This window comes from Alternaria arbusti (genome assembly GCF_024043155.1).
Source record: "Alternaria arbusti strain BMP 1465 chromosome Unknown scaffold_37, whole genome shotgun sequence".
Lineage (NCBI taxonomy): Eukaryota > Fungi > Ascomycota > Dothideomycetes > Pleosporales > Pleosporaceae > Alternaria > Alternaria arbusti.
Genome location: NW_026249977.1, coordinates 2,846 through 20,743, shown reverse-complemented (window position 1 = coordinate 20,743; position 17,898 = coordinate 2,846). Strand labels below are relative to the sequence as shown.

Below are 17,898 nucleotides of genomic sequence, written 5' to 3'. Positions count from 1 at the left end.
AATCGATGAGGTTGTAGAAGAAGCCGCGCCAACGTGATCCGAAAGGGCAATCGCAGCCGTCTGTGCGGAGACGCTGTCGTCAGAGCACCATCGCCACTCGGCCTTGCGACTCTCGTCGTCTCCAAGCCACCTCTTGGGGACGCCAACCCTCGCAGCTACATACCACCGCACTCGCATTATTCGCCCTTGTCCTGCTCGTGAACCCTTAGCTGGGCGTCATGTCCAGCAATCCGCCCACCGCCGCCGCCTCGTCCAAGGCCTCCGCTCCCTCGGGGCCCGCTTCACCCGCCCAGACGCAGACGCCCTCCGCCAGCACCAGCAGCTTCTCCACGCAGCCGCGGGGTAGTGGCGCGCCCGCGCGGTCATCACCGACTCCCCGCAACTCGCAGCAGCAGAAGAAACAGCACAAGGCGTCGAAGCGCTTCAGGCAGACGGATGAGGATGCCATTGCCGAGTCTCTCGCCATGCGTCCCTTCCAGAACCGCAAGGGCCAGACGTCCATTACCCACCTCATGAACTTCAGCTTGCCGCCCCGCCCAACCAACCATGCCGCCCATGGCCACGCGAGGAGCTATCGGCGCAATCCGACATGGGGCCTTGGCTCGGGCTACCACGCCGTAGACAAGGCAAGGTGAGAGTCTCAACGGGAGCAGCACCGTGTCGACCATTCCGCTAACACCATGCAGATACGTGCACGCCAACTACCGCTTCATCGTAGACCCCCGCGGCGACTACCGCGCCCAAAGTGTCGATGCCGATGTCCACCTCGATTGGAACAACGTCCTGCAGATACTGGCTTCCGAGATTTCGCAAGATGCCTCGTGCCCCATTTGCCTTGGCTCACCCGTAGCCCCCAGGATGGCGAGGTGTGGCCACATCTTCTGTCTCCCATGTCTCATCCGCTACATGCATTCCGAGGACGACGCCAAGGCCCGAGACAAGCGGGCACGTTCGAGCAAATGCCCGCTGTGCTTCGACACCATATACGCATCTGAAACGAGGCCAGTGCGCTGGTACACAGGCCAGGAGGGTGAGCCTCCTCGCGAGGGAGGCGATGTAGTTCTCCGCTTGGCTGTCAGATCCGCGGGAAGCACCCTGGCTATGCCCCGCGATGGCGCGTACGCTATCACCAAAGATGAAGATATCCCTTGGTATCATGCCGCCGAGGTAACCGATTATGCCCGCATAATGCGCGGTGGTGAGGACTACATGCTGCACCAACATGATCAGGAAATTGTAAAGCTGGAGCAGCAAGGAAAAGAGGACGAAGTCATGTTTGCCGAAGACAGCATGGAATGGACCAACAAGGCGATAAGGAGTATCCGAGAGGCCAAGGAGAAACTCAAAGGAATCGGAAACCCACCAGAGGAGCCCGCCAAGCCCGCGGAACCCAAGATGAAGAGAGCGCCCATCGTATTCGACGAAACGACGGCACCAGACATGTACACCGTACAGGACCATTCCCAGGTCGGCCTTGCTTACGGAAAGGACAGGGCCATGTCTGGCTCTTCGCACTCTTCAGCAGCAAGCCATGGAATGTCTTTGACGCTTGCAGAGCTTCGTAATCGACAGCACCACGAGCACCATCAGACGCCCGCGGAATATTTCTTCTACCAAGCACTGTTGCATTACTACTTATCTCCGCTAGACATTCGCATTCTGAAAGCGGCTTTCGGAAATTTCGCCTCGTTTCCCTCAACGATCCTTCCCCGTGTCGAGCACGTATCTACGGGACACGTAGTCGATGACGAATTGCGCAAGCGCACAAAATACCTGGCGCATCTACCATACGGCTGTGAGGTTGCTTTCCTTGAATGTGATTGGACCGATACTGTTGCCCCAGAAGTGCTGGAGCGCTTCCGACCCGATATTGAGAGAAGGCGAAAGAGGCATGTTGAGAAAGAGAGCAAAGAAGAGAAGGCACGACAGCGTGCGGAAAAGGCCGAGTACGCCGAGTTTGCATCTGCGCGCAGAAGACGTCCAAGCATGACGGAGAGATTCTCCGCCGACGATTTCCAGCCTCTAGCATCAGGCAGCATGCCGGACGTGCAGCCCGTCATGGATGGAGACAACTCTTCGACGTCGCCACCCTGGCCACGGCGGCGTGGCGATGGCTTCGCTCCGTTGGCTTCTCCTTCGTCAAGCCCGTCAGCGCCACGGACCGTATGGGGTACGGCGATAGTGGCAGGCACATCTCCAGTGTTTGGGCCCCAGAATCATCATGACGGCGATGATGGGTGGCTGCAGGGCTGGGAGAAGGATTTGCTTGCCGAGGAAGACATGATTGCCCAAGCACAAGCCATGTCTCTGGGTGGAGGCGAAGAAGGCACGAAGAAGCCGGCCGGTGGAAAGAAGAAGAAGGGCAAAAAGATCACGTTGATGAGTACGAATGTGCGGAGGGGAGCGTAGTTAGTTTCGCTAGCATCACCGAGTCGCTTGGCGCGAAAGGGAGCAATGAAGATGTCAAGATAGGCTCAAGACTACGCCGCCATTCATCGTCAGCCATGCAAGTGCAGTCCCCATCGCCTCACGTCGCCTGCCTTAGATCAAACAAGCGCTGCACGCAGCTGTGCCACCCATCTGAATCGGCGGTCTTGAGTCGCTCGTCTGTGCGATGCTCCCAGCATGTCCACCGCCCCGCGCTTGACTACCAGACCTGGGTCCAGCACGACCCCGCCCATGCATGCCGTCCTGGTAACTGCCTGGTGCTGGTGCAGTGACGGCAGGGCGATACGTGGAGTTGTTGATGCCTGGTGCGCGGTAGGGGGACCCTCGTGCGGCGGCCCACGTGTCGAAGGAGAAGAGCGTAGTAAGGTAGAGGGCGAGGAAGGTGAAGAGCGTGCTCGTGGGCGTCGAAGAGGTCGCAGGCGAGGTCGTGGGCCTAGAGGGGGTTGTTAGTTTTGTATGCGAGCAATGAAGGGAGCGGTGGCTAGGTGTACTTGTGGCCCTCCATGTTGTGAGGTGCGTCGTCTCGAGGATGCTTTTAGATCAGAGCAGCTTATACCACTGTCATGGTGGGAAAGAGACATCGAAGTCAAGTTGCGCCGCCGCAAGCCGCAAGCCGCAAGCCGCGGTGCGACAGGGGTGGGCGCGCTAAGACAGGACAAAAAGTTGCGACCTTCAACGAGCAACATGCCACCGACCGATTCACATTTTCCCGCGACCGCACCCGTTACTCAAGAGCACGTTGCGCCATCTTTGTTCACGACATCGTGACTTCGAACGGCTCAAGCTCAAGTCGAAGACTGACCATGACTGTGCATCAGCCTCCACACGACAACGTCAGTCCTGCCAAGAAACGCAAACGCGACACCCAAGAGCAACAAATAGACGACGTTGATACTTCTAAACCTACCGCTCTTTTCACACCAACCAAAGGTCGCGACTGGACCGTCACTATCGCTTTGCCGGGAAGCTGGACTCTCAATGCCAAGAAGCCCGATCACAAGACTATCCAAGTCGGACGAATCGCACGCGCAGCCGCCATCTACTGTGTCGATGAAATCGTTGTATTCGATGAAGATCCAAGCAATGTCGACCCCAGAGTAGTTGATTCCAAATACATCCGCAAAGGACGGTCCAAGCAACAAGTCCTCGACTCTATCCTGGAGCACGATGAGGCATGGCAGAACCCAGACCAGTTCCTTTGCCATTTATTGTCTTACGCCGAATGCCCACCTCATCTACGATACGACGCCGATGATCCCCGATTGAGCATCTTCAAGGAACATCAGAATCTCAAATGGGTTGGTAATCTCCCGAGTATGGATATGCCGCACCATCTTCGAAGCCACGAGTGGTGTCGATACCGCGAAGGTGTCTTTGTCGGCCCAGCCCTTTTACCCACATCATTGATACCCAAGAACAACAATTCAGGGACATCTCTGTCTCATGACTCAGAGTATGCATACGTCAAATGCGGTCTGCCGTATCCCATCCGCGTCCCTGTCTCCAAAGAAGCCCCTCCTGAGCAAGGCATGCGCACAACCGTTCGCTTCACCAATGCCGATGCACCACCCAACTGGCCCCACCTATCTCAGCAGGAATGCAATCGACTGGATGCTACGGCATGCTCGGCCAGCGTGCCACGTGAGGAAGGCGGCTACTACTGGGGTTACACAGTCCGACGCGCTCCATCACTCAGCGCCGTCTTCTCCGATTGCGAATACCCAGATGGCTATGACATGTCTATAGGGACATCGGAACGCGGCCAGTCTGTCTATTCACTATTTACTGACACCAGCAATGAGTCTGCTACGTTTGCAGCCAAAGCCAAAGCTCACAAACCCTTCAAACACCTCCTTATTGTATTTGGTGGTCAAGCGGGCATAGAACCGGCTATTGCCAACGACCCGGTTCTCGCGGCAAGGGGATTGGGCAAATCGATGGCTAGCGAGCTTTTTGATGCTTGGGTTAATTTGGTTCCGGGACAGGGCAGCAGGACAATTAGAACAGAGGAGGCTGTTGTCATCGGACTTGCGGCGCTGAAGCCTTGGGTGGACAGAACGATGCAGGTATAAAGGCATGATCAACCAGGTTCTCGGCCTAGTGCTAGGAGTTTGATATGCGATTGCCTCATGCTCGACGGGTCTCACAATAAACGCTTTCCTCTACAAAACAGCACTTGAATATTATTAGCTGTACTGGATCTATGAAGCCGTCTTGATCCTCCATGCATCCTCGATTCCGACACCCAGTCAAGTCAGTATGTGCTCGTCACGGCCCTTTCCAGCCTCATAGTGTACCCTCGCCCAAGCACCTTTTGAGAGGAAACTCGTCGCCTGTACAAAGACTAATAACACCATCAACCCATTCCATATTGTCGAACTGCTTTGACTCGAACGAGTCAGCCTGGTAGTCGGATAGCTGTCCATCACCACCGATGGTACCCGTCCAGACACTTCCACTCGCACGGTTGGTCCAAGGGTTACTGACAAAAGCGCCATACTTGTCCTTGGGGACCTCGGCGGTGAAGGTTTGCGTCTGAGTCGTTTGCCACGTCTGGCTGTAGTCGATTGACATGGAGACTTGGAGGAAGTCCTTGACTAGTGTCAAAGTGCTGCTCGCCCCAACCGAAATGCTGTTACTAATGGAGAAACCCGAGGCGACGGAGATAGTAGTCGGTGCGCCCTTGGTGACTTGGCTCATTTGAACATCCCAGCCCAAGAAACGAGAGTTGGGGTTTGGAATGATAATGCTGGTGTCGCGTTTCAAGTGCTGCTTGTCTGGTGTTTTGGTCTCGTTGCCGGAGAAGTGAATCTCAGCAAGGTAGGCAGGCTTCGGAGGTACAGCACTGGCCTTGCGTGCAGCTTCCAGCTCTTCAAAGGCAGATCGTTTCATAACGGTGAAGTGGCCTTTGCCGTGGAGGATAACGTCATCCAGTCCGATTTTGACGGGTGCGGGAGCAGCCGCGACGAGAGCGGCGCCAAAAATGAGGGTGATGAAGGAAGTGGAGTGCATTATAGCGAGTACATATATGAGGTGAAACGAATGTGTAGAACTTTACGAAAAGAGTGACAGGGCAGGTAAGGTGGTGAGAAGAATTCATGATCAGGGAGGCGTGCTCTACTTATCGTCAAGACATGCGAGCAAGTTAGCACCGCATTGGCAGCGTCGGCTGTATGACTGATCGTAACATGGGTTCTGAGACGCAATTTTAACATTCCAGCTATCTTGGTAAACAGGTACGTCAATACATTTCTTGGCAGGGATTTATGAAGGATCAATAGTGGTGGAGTATACGAACCTAGGTAACGTGTTCAGGTGCGCGGCTGATTGGTTTCATGGTTGTCCGGTGATTTGCTGTCTCGAAGTACGAATAGTTCTTCCATGCCTACCCAAAGGCTCGCCGTAGGATTACTTATTCTGAGTGGGTCTCGCTAGGCCCAACATGAGTCGAGTGGCTCCTCGAGTATCACTGTAACAAAAGCACGCCCGCATCGTTCTTTCGGGCCGAAGCGCATGAAGTGCAAACCCTCTCCGGGTTCTCGGCATCTACCCTTAATAATACAAGGCATAGAATTCCCGACTTCTAATAGGACGCCGCTCTAATAGTGCACTCGGTTCACCTGCCGAGGGAATGTGGGATTGGGGCATTGCTGTGCGGTCCCTCGATACCGCGGTGGCTCGACCACGTTTCAAAACCTTGGAAGAAGGGGCGCGCTCGCCACAATTGCGCCGAGAATGGACAAAGGACAATTGTAGTGATGGCCATGAAAGCATGAACGAGGATCCGTTCTATCATCAGTTCTTACTTATTTATCTTGTTTCCACATCCGGTTCTGAGCAGTACCCAACTTCCGCTCTTTAAGCCTTTGGTGCACCTGGCTTTTACAGTCAATTCTGTCGTTACCTTCGCTCTGTCTGAGCTATTTCGAAACCTGAAGCCGTCATGCATTTCTCAGTCGGCCTCTCCGCACTTTCCATCCTCGTGGGCTCCTTCGTCAGCGCCGACCTCCACAGGGAAGGTCTTTGTGTCGATGAAGTCGGCGGACAATACGTGTACAACGCCGACGCAACAACAAAGGCATGCGACGCATATCTGAATCGCAACACTGGCGACCAGCAATGGGATACATGTGCCGATTGCAAGATGGTGAGACATACAAGAATCCCTCCATGAACCCTTCGCATGCTAACATTGTGCAGACCGAAGTCGGCAAGCTCAACCTTTGTCAATCGCTAGGGAATCACATCGGTGGTGATGAGTTGAACTATTACTGCAAGGAGAATGGCGCTGGCAATTCATTAGCCTCATAAGCTGCGGACAAGGAAGAATAGCTTTCGTGAACAGCAGTGACTTTGCTGTCGTCGTGTTGCGTCAGAGGTCGATGTATACCGTCCTGCAAAGTTTTACCAACCACGATTAATTTAATTCGATAACAAAAGGCTCATGACACGGACGTACCATTTTGCATGGGCTCATATGTTCATCTCCATCGTAGCGTTATGTTTCAAATGTCCCAGCTTACCTGCAATGACTACAAACTAAAGTGCGAATTGCTAAACATCTAGTCCGCTGGTGTTCCATAACGCAATGTTACAACAGCTACAGTGACCGATAGGAAAACGCTTCGGTGATGAAAAGCGATGAGACAGCAACTATTACCTTGGAACGAGCTCACTAAATTCACTAACCGTAGCGAGAAGGATGAACGGAAATCGGATCTATCAGTTGTCTAGATCATGGACTTAGACGCGATTTTGACGACACTGAAGTTCCAGCGCGGAAAATGTACACGGACGCTTTTGCTGTTACAGATAGTGACCTCGTCAATTGTAAGACCAACGAGATTCCCAACAGTCTTTCCCATATGTCCGTAATCGGAAGGAAATATCTCGACCTCGTCGCCGTATTTGAGCTTATGTGAATTGTCATCGATAAATGTAACGTTTTCTGGTGAGGTAGAAGTGCCAAGAGTTCGTTGGACCATAGTATTTCCGTCCAGCGTTTTGGGCATTGGCATTCTCTTCCTTTTCTTTTCCAGTTGTGCCACAAATCTCTCTACCCACGAAAATACTCTCGGATACGTCTCAGCGTTGAAGTAACGCGCGGGAAGACTGTCCTTCATAGTGGGCTCCGACATCAACCACTTGAACGGCCACACACAATCAATATCTGCTAGCGAGGGTTCTTGTGTGTTCAAAATCCACGCCCTGCCATCGGCGAGGAAAGTAGACTCCAACATGTCAAAAGCGAGCTGCAAATGCTGCGTGCCATCGGGCCGCCCCATCTCCATATCATCGGCGGTGAAGCGCCTTCCCATGAGCTTCTGACGATCATCTACAAAGGCTTCATTCGATAGGAAGCTTGTCTCCTGCCAGTATGGTATCATCCTCACGGCGTTGGCGAAGATGCCGCCGTCGATTGTCCAGTTTTCGAAGAGCTTTCTGATACCGACATCCATTGGCGTGGAAGGTGAGAGAGCGCTGTTGGGGTACAGAGACTCTAGCTTGGAGATGATGAATCGAGAATCGCAGTATATGTCCTTTCCGATGATCACGACGGGTATCTTTCTGTAGCCGACGCCCAGCAGTTCAAGGTCTTCACGCGGCATGAATGCCGGCTGGATCTAGATGACTTCTTAGCTGACGCAACTGAAAGAGGCGGAAATGATGTACACATTCATCATAGGGTATACCGCGAAGCCATAGATACCATAATACCCGGTGCGAGAAGATGGAGCCTTCGTAATGGAGCACAATTGGCTTGTCGAGAGAAACCATGGTTGTTGAATGGTATTTGTTCGAACAGCGTGGAATGTTGTTGCAGACGCGTAGTGACGTGGAATATATCTTGAACAACGGTAGGGCGGAACGTCTTTCCATTACCCCACCCCATGACGTGAGGCGCGGCGTATCTCCGTAGCTATCGAGCAATGGGAATATTTGAATGCCACGGGATGTAGAAGCGAGCGTCTGGCCGTGATCGTTGCAGTATTAGCGTCATTAAGACCGTCGAGCAAGCTGCCGTACAATACCAATCTCGCATTGGGGAGGTGCTGCGATACAGGCTAGTTGGCATGCTTTTCGAATGGCCCATCGCAAATGATACCGACACCTCCAAAGCGACAAAGCATCAATCTTTCGACGTGCCACCTGGGATTATGCTCCGTTGTTCTGTGTGCTGCCACCATTGTTATCCCACGCCAAGCGTTGCCGACCTGCGCGCACGCCCGGGGTGCTGCAAGCACTGCAAGGGTGGCTTCAAGCAACCCCGCATCCCCCACACCACTCCGGAAGAGACATTATCCTGCACGCATCGAAACGCGCTGCGGCCGGCGATAGATGCGTGTCTGATAGAACGTTAATCGAGTACGGCGACGACGCGCCTGCACACGTCAGTTCCGCTGGGTCGACTCGTCTTCGCAGCTTGACTTGTGTCTTGCCTTTTCCGCCACGACTTGAACCAACGCCAGCTATGCCACACAAGCTCGACATCTTAGTCGTGGGCGCTGGGCTCTCTGGACTCGCCGCAGCGATACAATGTGCCTTGTCAGGACACTCGGTGACGGTATTGGAGGGCGCAAGGGAGCTGGCTGAAGTATGTGCTCACGTCTACGACACCAGATGGTTGCAATCGGTGTCTATACTAACCAGCATTCCAGATAGGCGCAGGCCTCCAACTTACACCTAATGCTACACGTCTCCTTCTGAACTGGTCTGTTTACGACACTATCCGCGATCGTGTCTGCGAGCCCATCGCACTGACTGTCCACAACTATCGCGGCAAGATACTTGCGCACGAGGCAGAGTTCGATGCGAACATCCGCCGCAAGTACGAAGCGCCATTCTCCGACTGCCATCGCGTAGATCTGCAGCAGGCCATGGTCAAGCGAGCGCAAGAACTGGGCGTGATCGTAGTACTGAACGCAAAAGTAACGATTGTAGATCAGGGGTTGTCTACCGGCGATAGGGCGCGCGTGACGACCTCAGAGGGCCAGAACTACGACGCCGATCTTATAGTCGGAGCAGACGGGCTCTGGTCCTTTTGTCGATCTGCTGTGCTAGGACGTAACGACCCCCCACTACCTACAGGAGATTTAGCATATCGCATCGTGCTCAAAATAGATCAGATCAGCGATCCGAAGCTGAGGGAAATGGTGCGATCACCCATGTGTCGGTTCTGGGCGGGTCCAGACGCACACGTTGTAGCATACAGCATACGTGGCGGTGACATGTATAACTTGGTCTTACTCGTTCCCGATGATCTAGAAGCAGGTGTCGCAAGGACCGAAGGCAACTTGGACGAAATGAGGGATTTGTTCGAGGGATGGGACCCGGTGTAAGATGCTCCACTCGTCTCGCGCTACGACTAGGACGCATACTTACCATTCACACAGGTTGATTCAGCTACTCGGTTATGTGGACAAGGTTGACAAGTGGAAGCTAATGCACCGGGCGGAGATGAGCTCCTGGATCAACGCGCAGCATAATCTTGTGCTCATCGGAGATTCGTGTCACCCAATGCTTCCTTATCTCGCTCAAGGCGCAAACTCTTCTATCGAAGACGGCGCCGTCCTTGGGCTTTTACTAGCTCCGGAGCACTTCAATTCCAAAGATGAACTACCAAGTACACTGCAGTTGTTCCAACAGCTACGCAAGGCACGCGGCGAACTTATTGTGAAGGAAACATTCAAGCAGCGAGAAGATTTTCATCTGCGCGACGGGCCACAGCAAGAGAAGCGGGATGCGCTGATGCTGGCGCAACTGGGAAAGCCCCTTCAAAGCGCATTCCCTAGTCGATGGACATGTCCCGAGGTACAACCTTGGCTTTACGGTTACAACGCGAAAATCGACGTAAAGACAGCGTTGCAGGCTGCAAGGCAGACTTAACGCACAGAGAAGCAAACTAGTTAAGAGAAAAGCCAACCTTCGAGGGACTGCCTAGAACTTAACTGGAATCTTGACTTAGCGCGGGCTCCGCTCCCTGTTCTTCGCGTAAGCACGGGGGGTGCGCAAAGTTGGTGAGATAGCTCACTTACTTATTCAATACGTTATGGAAAAGTTGTAAAATCAGCTTCTAGCTATCTGATGAATCAAAATGTACTTGATTTACATCAGTATTCGTTGATATATCTGGCAACCCATCCAAAAATCTCGGAGCAGCCCATTTGCCAGCGCAAGAAGGAGACACAGAAGCTCCACGCCTACTTCTGTAGCGGGAGGGCCAATGAATTGATGTAATTAGAAGGCCATCCTCATCTTAAGCTTATCCTCTCCTACAATCTCATCCTTCTTGCTCACCAGCTCCTCCATATCCCACGTACAACTCACATACCTCCCCGCCAACCACTCCCTCCGCTCAGCACCCAACCAAGCAATCGTATCACCGGCAACCTCAGGTCGATCCGGAAACCTATTTCTCACTTCCTCAGGCGCCGTCTCCGTAATCTTGGTCTTGATTGCACCAGGATTCACACAAAACGCCAGCAGGCCTTTATCGCCGTACTCCAGCTGTAAAGTTTCTGTCCATCTCAAGATAGCGAGCTTTGAGCTGCGGTAACTCCCGCTTCCAGGACGGGCGGTCAGGGCGCCAGAGGAGGCTACGTTAATCATCGTGCACAGTCCGTTGTGTGTGGTGTTTATTGAGAGTAGTAAGGGGAGGAAGACACGTGCCATGTTGAACAGACCCTGGACGTTGACTTCGTAGCTTCGCCAGTACACATCTGCGTCTGTTTCGAGGAACGGCACGTATGGTTCCATATGTGCTGCGTTGTTTACTACAACGTCAAAGCGCGCATCAAAAGCCCGCGACACGATATCATGCATGGCTTGCACGCTGTCTAGTTTTGATATGTCGACTGTGCAACATACTACGATAGGCTCGGCGCGTCCAGCTTGCGTCGCGGCTTGCTTCAATCTTGTGGACAATTCGTCTGATACGCCGTGCAGATCAGCTACTGCGATTGCAGTTGCTCCTGCGCGCGCAAACGCCGTAGCTGTGGCATAACCGATCCCATCTTCCCATGCGGCGCCAGTGATCAACACATGCTTGCCGACTAGATCCAGTTTGGAGGGCGAGATGTAGTCGTAGGTCGTAGAATGGCGAGTAGCTGTAAAGTCGCCACCGCCGTGCTTGTGTCGAGCTTCCATCGTATGTATGTTTTGATACGCGTGGGAAATACAATGCAGAGATAGAGAGGTAGAACTTTGTTAAAGTAACGAGCTATAACGTGTAGACGGAAGCGTTGCGGTAGGTAATAGCCTACCCGAGATGACGTTCTTAGAGCTACTAACGTAGGTTACAAGCGAGCGGTCACCACAAGCGAGCGGTCACCTTTTGCTAAGACTCTACTAAAACTACAGTATTAGATTGTAAACAACTATAGCCTAACCTACAAACCTAGAATCTTTCTATACTAAAGCTGATATACAAAACACTTTACAAGCTATTTAGAGAGACTAAAATCTAATGTAACTCTAGACGGAGTTAAGCCGCCCTGCGATTCTAGCTTCGCTAGAAGGCGGCAATAGGATTTTTTAAGGTGCGAGGCCGCGCTAGCCTTTAGGCCGGCGCTAATAGTTGCCGCAGGCCGCTTATTAGCTAACAGCGCTCACGCGCTGCTTCTATCTGAAGTATTTGCTTCTGTCTAGACTGTCGACGCGACGCGTCGCGTCGCACCTCGCGCTGCGCGCGTGTTGCGATCGTCTGAAGTTTTGATGTTCCTCGCCAAGCTCGGGGCGGCAACTCGACGCGAGCGTCGCGTCGCGTCGGCTTGCCGCTGCAGCCCCTCCGAAACGCCGACCTCCGCGATAAGGTTAGCAGCTGCAGCTAATAAGAGAGTAGCTTTAATTAGCTAATTAGAAGCTCTACTTCTATTCTATACGCTCTAAGCTAAATAGCTCTCGCTTGTAGGCCGCTTCGCGACCTACTTATAGAGTAATAATTTAACTATAAAACGCGCTACTAAACTCTATAAGATTCTCTAAATAACACTTACGCGACAACACGCTAGAATTCTACTATAATATAACTATAGGCCTACTCTAGAGAATATACTTAGGCCTACTAGCTCTAACTAATATAAGGCTAAGTGTAAGGTCTTATATTTACTTAAAGTAGCTTAGCGCTAGAGTTTTCTACTTTTTATAAGAAATTTCTAACTACTAATACCTAGCCTATATACTCTCTAATATCTAGTAATAATATACTTATATAAGTTTATTACCTATATAAAGTTAGCGTAGATTTATATATACTATTAGTTTCTAGAAGCTTAATAGACGTAGCGCTATTCTCTATATTTAGAGTTAAGATTCTATAGTAATAGAAAACTCTATTTAGAATAGCTAAGCGCTTATTATATATAATAAGTAGTAAGATAATAGTAGTATATAATACGTAGATTAATATAACTAGCTCTTAATAAGTATTATAGTTATAACATTAAGCTAAAGCAACGTGCTAGTATATAAGTAGAAGCTCTTACTCTTAAAGCATCGCATCTACCAAAAGCTAATTATAATAAGTTCTCTTTTATCTAGCTAGATAGATAGCTACTTCTATAAATTAAGTATCTCTCTATATATAAGAGCTGTATATACAGTATATATAAGCACATTACTACCTAAAAGAGTACTAACAAGAATATAAAGAAGTACTTGCGAAAGGCCTACCTCTAAGCGACTGCCCTAGGTTCTAATAGACTCTTGATTTTTAGGTGCGAGCGATAAGACGCGATAAGAAAATGAGAGTAGAACCAAGGAGTGGACCTTAACCGCAGTCTAACGTGGCGACAGATTATCTGAAGAGGCCATTTTGTGCAGAGTACCCGCATAATCCCAACAGCTGCCAATCGAGCCTGCCAGCAACCGTACCGGAAGGGCAGCCGTCTACCATATCGCTTGTCGCCATAATAGAAGCACGCCCAACCAAATTAGCGCGGGACATCGCCAGGTACGCAGCCTCTAGATCCGCGCAACTGTGCCTAACTTGCACAGTTTGTTCAACGACACGAGATATTCCGACGCTACAGTCCTTATCAATGGCATAACACTATCTGTTCACAAATCCGTCATCTGCACGCAAAGCAAATACTTCGAGAAGGCATTCCAGGACGCGTTCGTTGAGGGAAGCTCAGGGGTGCTCACATTCAACATTGGTAGTGGAGCCGCCCACTGGAGGGTATTTGAGTACTTGTACACTGGCGGCTATTCGGACGAGCTGTCGCATGTTTCAGAAGGTACGGACTCTATTACCTAGGCGCTCGATTTCCTAACGGCTACCAGATGACCCCGCGCTGCTGAAAGAGCCTCGAGTATATGCCCTTGCTAACATGTTCTTTTTGGAGGACTTGAAAGTGGTTGCCACAGCGAAACTTCAACAAAAGTTAGAAGATCTCTGGATAAGCGACTCCTTTCCAGAATGCATTCGAGAAATATATGCGACTACTCCTGAGAATGATTGTGCGATGCGATCTGCTGTAGTTGAGGTAGCGAAGGTTCACGTCAGAGAATTAGGCAGCAAGGACGTACTCAAGGATCTCATCCGCGAGGGCGGCGATTTTGCCGTTCAGTATTTTGAGAGCAACAAGATTCGTGTTCCCTACAGCGCTTGGCCTGCGACATCGTACGTTCCTGCCGTGGCCGCAACGGTGGCTATGCCGGTACCAGATCAATGGCCACTTCGAATCACCATCTGCACTCTCGGCTGCAACCGCAGTGGTCTGCGCCTGACCCTCCACTTTCAGGCGTTCTAGCATCTGCTGCACGTGCGCCTTGGAACATGCGACTTGCAACTGGTGACTTGTGTCTCGCCGAAGAACGCCTGCTTCATCGAAGATCTGGCGGAGGCGACGCTTGTGAGCTTAATTAACAGGTCTATTGACCCCAATACTCCATTCAGAGGTGAGCGCGTCCATTGGAAATCTGGCTATGACTAGTAAGTACGGCGCAGCTCGGTCGTACACACAGTCTGCCTCTCTCATCTCTTTTGCGGCTATACGGTGCCTTTTTGCTGTTTCTGTAGAGACATTTACGACTTTCCGCTTCATTGCAGGTTGACTGTAGTTGGAGGTGGTGGTACAAGTAAACTAGTGTCTTGAGGGAAATAAGAGGTCATGAGAGAGAAGCTGTAAGCGGCTCTGGAAGGTATAAGTAAGGTCAAAGCACGCGACTTCTCGCACAGACCTATTAACTTGTACTAGTAGAGGTGCGTCGTTTTTATCTTGCCCCCGGGGGCAAGAGGAGTCCCTCTGTGTCTTGCGAGTCCCTTTATTTCTTGCTTTTAAGGACATCCTAACCCTACCCCATTAGTACAGTTTAGGCATATGGTATAGTATAGTATAGTATAGTATAGTATAGTATAGTATAGTATAGTATAGTATGTCGTATGATATAGTATGTCGTATAGCATAGTATATATATTGAACCGGTTCGCTGTCACCAAAATTCTAATCTATAGAATATGAGGCCTGTATATCGATCAACCGAGTAACTAGCTTAGTCGAAATCAGGACTCCAAGCAACTGCAGAGCCTCTAGACCGACCGGTTCAATTGGTTGCTTCGACGTGAGCAGCTTGTCTTGAGGTGATAGGCCAGTGTCGCGCGTCGGTGCTTAAGTTTCTGACTAGTTTAGTCTGGTCCATTGTAGTGCTCTAGTGCTCTGGCGTCAAGTAAGTAACTTACTTGGTCGATGGACACACTGGAAACTGGAAGAAGAAGTATCACAAGATCGGAGAGGAGCGTCGCCGTCTTCCAGGTAGTGCTCCTCGCTTCTTACAAAATTCTGCTCAGCAGCGTCCAAACGGAGCCTCTGCAAGAGTAGCCGCCTCAAATCGGATTGGGTCAAAAGAAGTTCGTCCCATTCCTCCACGGTTCCATGAACGCGATCTTGTCTCCCAAAGTTTGTAGCAGTCAAACCCACATACAGCTCTCGAAGCTTCGAAGTTTTGGCGCTGTTATCACACACGAACTGCACATCGTACGTCGAGATAGACCTGGCGAGGATCTTGGTTGTATGTTGTTTATAAAGACGCCTCATAGCATGGTTCTTGAAGTCAGTGCACAATAACTTATCGCCAAGGACCCAGCATTCGGCGTCGACACTGACGCTATCGGTTCCATTGCGAGAGGATGACGACAGTGGTTCGATGCTGTAATCTCCGTAGTACAGCCATTCGACGAAAAGCGCAAAGACAGTGGGTTCGTCGTCCGGGAGCTCGATTAGGTTCTGGCGACATTTCTTGAAGTCCCGATTACAAGCAGCCGCAAGGAAAGGTGAGTGATGCGAGATCAAGCGCTTGGGTAAGAACCAGCTGAGTGAAAGGTCGGCAGGGCTGTGTACACAGGTTGCTGTGCCGACGTGGATTTTAATCGTGGGGCCGGTAAGACTGCGCATATCAATCTTATGACCTGTAGATAAGGCTATTGGGGTACATACAGGGAAAGATGGCTGTTGTGCCTCTTGTCATCGGTTCGTCGCAATCTTTGTAAGGGCTGAGTGGAGAGCATCGCTGAAACATCATCTCTCTGCCTGGCAGATGGCGCGTGTCCCCGTTTGTAATCTGCCAACCTGAGTTCTTCAAAGCTGAATTTAGCACACTCTTCCTGGGCAGAGATAGCTTGATATTGGTCCCTTCCGGAACCACAGGATGAAGGCTCAGTGTAGGGGACTAGTTGCACTGCGGCCGTGCCGTTGTTTACCAGTGATGGATCTTCCAGCAGTGATTAGCCGAGACATCCGATTATCCAGTAGGTACAATGGATAAGAGCAGTCAGGCTCAAGCGGGCGCATACCAGGCAGATCCGAGAAGCTATGCGGACGCGTCAGCGATTGCTCGTGGAGGCTGCATTATAAGAGCCGCATTCACCTCATTCTGTATACGGATGTGCCTTGCGCTCAGAGTTTTGTGCAGTTGACCGCTGGTAACGCTGTTGCAAATACAGTGGTATGACTCTGCGAGCCGTTCGATGCAATGATAAAATCGAGAGGTGATGAAGCACTATGCGCGAAGATGTAAACATTCAGAGGTTCGCGTCAGTGACATGCTACTTGGCGATCTGTGTGTCGATGAGTGGGGGAGCGTGGTGGCGTAGCGTGGTTTTCAGGTCTACCCCAGCCCGATCTACAGTGGGTGTGCGTGTGCCGAGCCAGGTCGCGTACCGAGCCACCCCACCGAGATCAGACGACCACAAAGATGAGGCTGTAGAGCCACCCACAAAAGCGATTATCGTGAGAAAAGCTGATGTATTGCTATATAGAGCCTTGCGCTTCTTTTGCACTGTTTCAAGTTTCGCTGGTGTTTTGATTTGGCGCCTGCGCACGCTGGTTTTGGGTGGGGGAGACGCAGCAGGCGGACCAGTGTCAGCACGACTTGCTGCAGCTACAACGCGACGACGCTTTGCTGGAATTTTGACTGCTTTGTGTGAGGCTGTTCGCTTGCATCCTGTAGGTATATCTTGAGATTTTTGTGCGGTTGCAGCGTCGCGTTGCTACTGTTTAGCAGCCCTCCGCGCAGCCAGGTCTGCAGCCTGCGCTTGTTTGACAACCTCCGCGTCCATCAGCCACACGCCTGTAGCTTGAAAACTCTTTGCAATTGTATCGCGCTTCATTGCAGAGCTCCACGCCGCCTAAAAGTTGCTGTAGAAGTCGCGTTTTGTAACTCTCCCGATGCCTCGCGATCGCTGCTAGTTGCGGTTAAATTGCGCGGTATAGTTGCGCGAAAGCGGCGAAAACAGCACCACATCGAGCGGCTGTAAGCTGTAGGTTGAATGAGGTGAAGAGATAGCTATTAGGATGCGATTGGCGTCGCAAAACTCGATAAATCTCATCGTAAGGTGGCTGCCGTGGCCGTCAAGGATCAGAAGCCGCCATTAACGGCGAGCTTTGGCTGCTGTATGGCGATCGAACACCTGCTGAAGCCAGGCAGGCTCCAAGTCATTGTTTGACTATCCCGTCGCCGAGTGGGAGATAAAAAGCTGGTGTTGTTCGGCTACAAGGTCGTCAATCCAGATCGATTGAATCCCAGAGGTGCCCTAGTACATGAGAGCGGGCGGTAATGACTCTCCAGAAGCGCATACGCAAGCCAGCAGCGTTACCCATTCCCTGTTCCCATCTCTAAGCGTCGCGGTGCGCTCTTTTAACTCCCAAATTGCCTTAGAAACTATCCGTTTGGTGCGGCTGTTGATGCCGACGAAGAAGCCTTTCTCATCCATATTGTACGTGTTGCGCTCTTCAACACCGTGCTCGCGCATCTTAGAGTGCAGCAGATCGAAGTACAACTAGTACTTATGCTTGCTGTCAGCTAAATGGCGCTCACGATCCATCCCGGTAGTCCATTTGGTGGTGAGCCTGTCGGCGTGGCGATGCAGAAACCAAGTAATCCAGCTTTCAGAAACCTCCCACTTCGTGATTGTCGTAGCGTAATTTTGCAACATGCTTCTAGTAGGTGGTA

General features: G+C 51.4%; 8 protein-coding genes across 8 annotated transcripts; 4 read left to right on the top strand and 4 right to left on the bottom strand.

The window, feature by feature from the left end:
• Positions 1-218: 218 nt before the first annotated feature.
• Positions 219-2,409, top strand: J4E86_011562 (uncharacterized protein; the record flags this gene model as incomplete). Its single annotated transcript, XM_051452053.1, has 2 exons — positions 219-631; positions 687-2,409. 2 exons carry the CDS (start codon positions 219-221, stop codon positions 2,407-2,409), a joined length of 2,136 nt encoding a protein of 711 aa, XP_051296747.1.
• A 132-nt stretch (positions 2,410-2,541) lies between these two features.
• Positions 2,542-2,953, bottom strand: J4E86_011561 (uncharacterized protein; the record flags this gene model as incomplete). Its single annotated transcript, XM_051452052.1, has 2 exons — positions 2,542-2,881; positions 2,940-2,953. The coding sequence occupies 2 exons, from the start codon at positions 2,951-2,953 to the stop codon at positions 2,542-2,544; spliced, it is 354 nt and encodes a 117-aa protein (XP_051296746.1).
• Positions 2,954-3,251: 298 nt separating this feature from the next.
• On the top strand, positions 3,252-4,520 carry J4E86_011560 (uncharacterized protein; the record flags this gene model as incomplete). Its single annotated transcript, XM_051452051.1, has 1 exon — positions 3,252-4,520. The coding sequence occupies one exon, from the start codon at positions 3,252-3,254 to the stop codon at positions 4,518-4,520; it is 1,269 nt and encodes a 422-aa protein (XP_051296745.1).
• Positions 4,521-4,734: 214 nt separating this feature from the next.
• J4E86_011559 (uncharacterized protein) lies at positions 4,735-5,460 on the bottom strand (the record flags this gene model as incomplete). Its single annotated transcript, XM_051452050.1, has 1 exon — positions 4,735-5,460. The coding sequence occupies one exon, from the start codon at positions 5,458-5,460 to the stop codon at positions 4,735-4,737; it is 726 nt and encodes a 241-aa protein (XP_051296744.1).
• A 931-nt stretch (positions 5,461-6,391) lies between these two features.
• On the top strand, positions 6,392-6,759 carry J4E86_011558 (uncharacterized protein; the record flags this gene model as incomplete). The annotated part of the gene is made up of 2 exons (XM_051452049.1): positions 6,392-6,595; positions 6,649-6,759. 2 exons carry the CDS (start codon positions 6,392-6,394, stop codon positions 6,757-6,759), a joined length of 315 nt encoding a protein of 104 aa, XP_051296743.1.
• Positions 6,760-7,178: 419 nt separating this feature from the next.
• Positions 7,179-8,057, bottom strand: J4E86_011557 (uncharacterized protein; the record flags this gene model as incomplete). Its single annotated transcript, XM_051452048.1, has 1 exon — positions 7,179-8,057. One exon carries the CDS (start codon positions 8,055-8,057, stop codon positions 7,179-7,181), a length of 879 nt encoding a protein of 292 aa, XP_051296742.1.
• An 863-nt stretch (positions 8,058-8,920) lies between these two features.
• J4E86_011556 (uncharacterized protein) lies at positions 8,921-10,335 on the top strand (the record flags this gene model as incomplete). Its single annotated transcript, XM_051452047.1, has 3 exons — positions 8,921-9,043; positions 9,108-9,784; positions 9,843-10,335. The coding sequence occupies 3 exons, from the start codon at positions 8,921-8,923 to the stop codon at positions 10,333-10,335; spliced, it is 1,293 nt and encodes a 430-aa protein (XP_051296741.1).
• A 351-nt stretch (positions 10,336-10,686) lies between these two features.
• On the bottom strand, positions 10,687-11,595 carry J4E86_011555 (uncharacterized protein; the record flags this gene model as incomplete). Its single annotated transcript, XM_051452046.1, has 1 exon — positions 10,687-11,595. The coding sequence occupies one exon, from the start codon at positions 11,593-11,595 to the stop codon at positions 10,687-10,689; it is 909 nt and encodes a 302-aa protein (XP_051296740.1).
• Between the last annotated feature and the right edge of the window lie 6,303 nt (positions 11,596-17,898).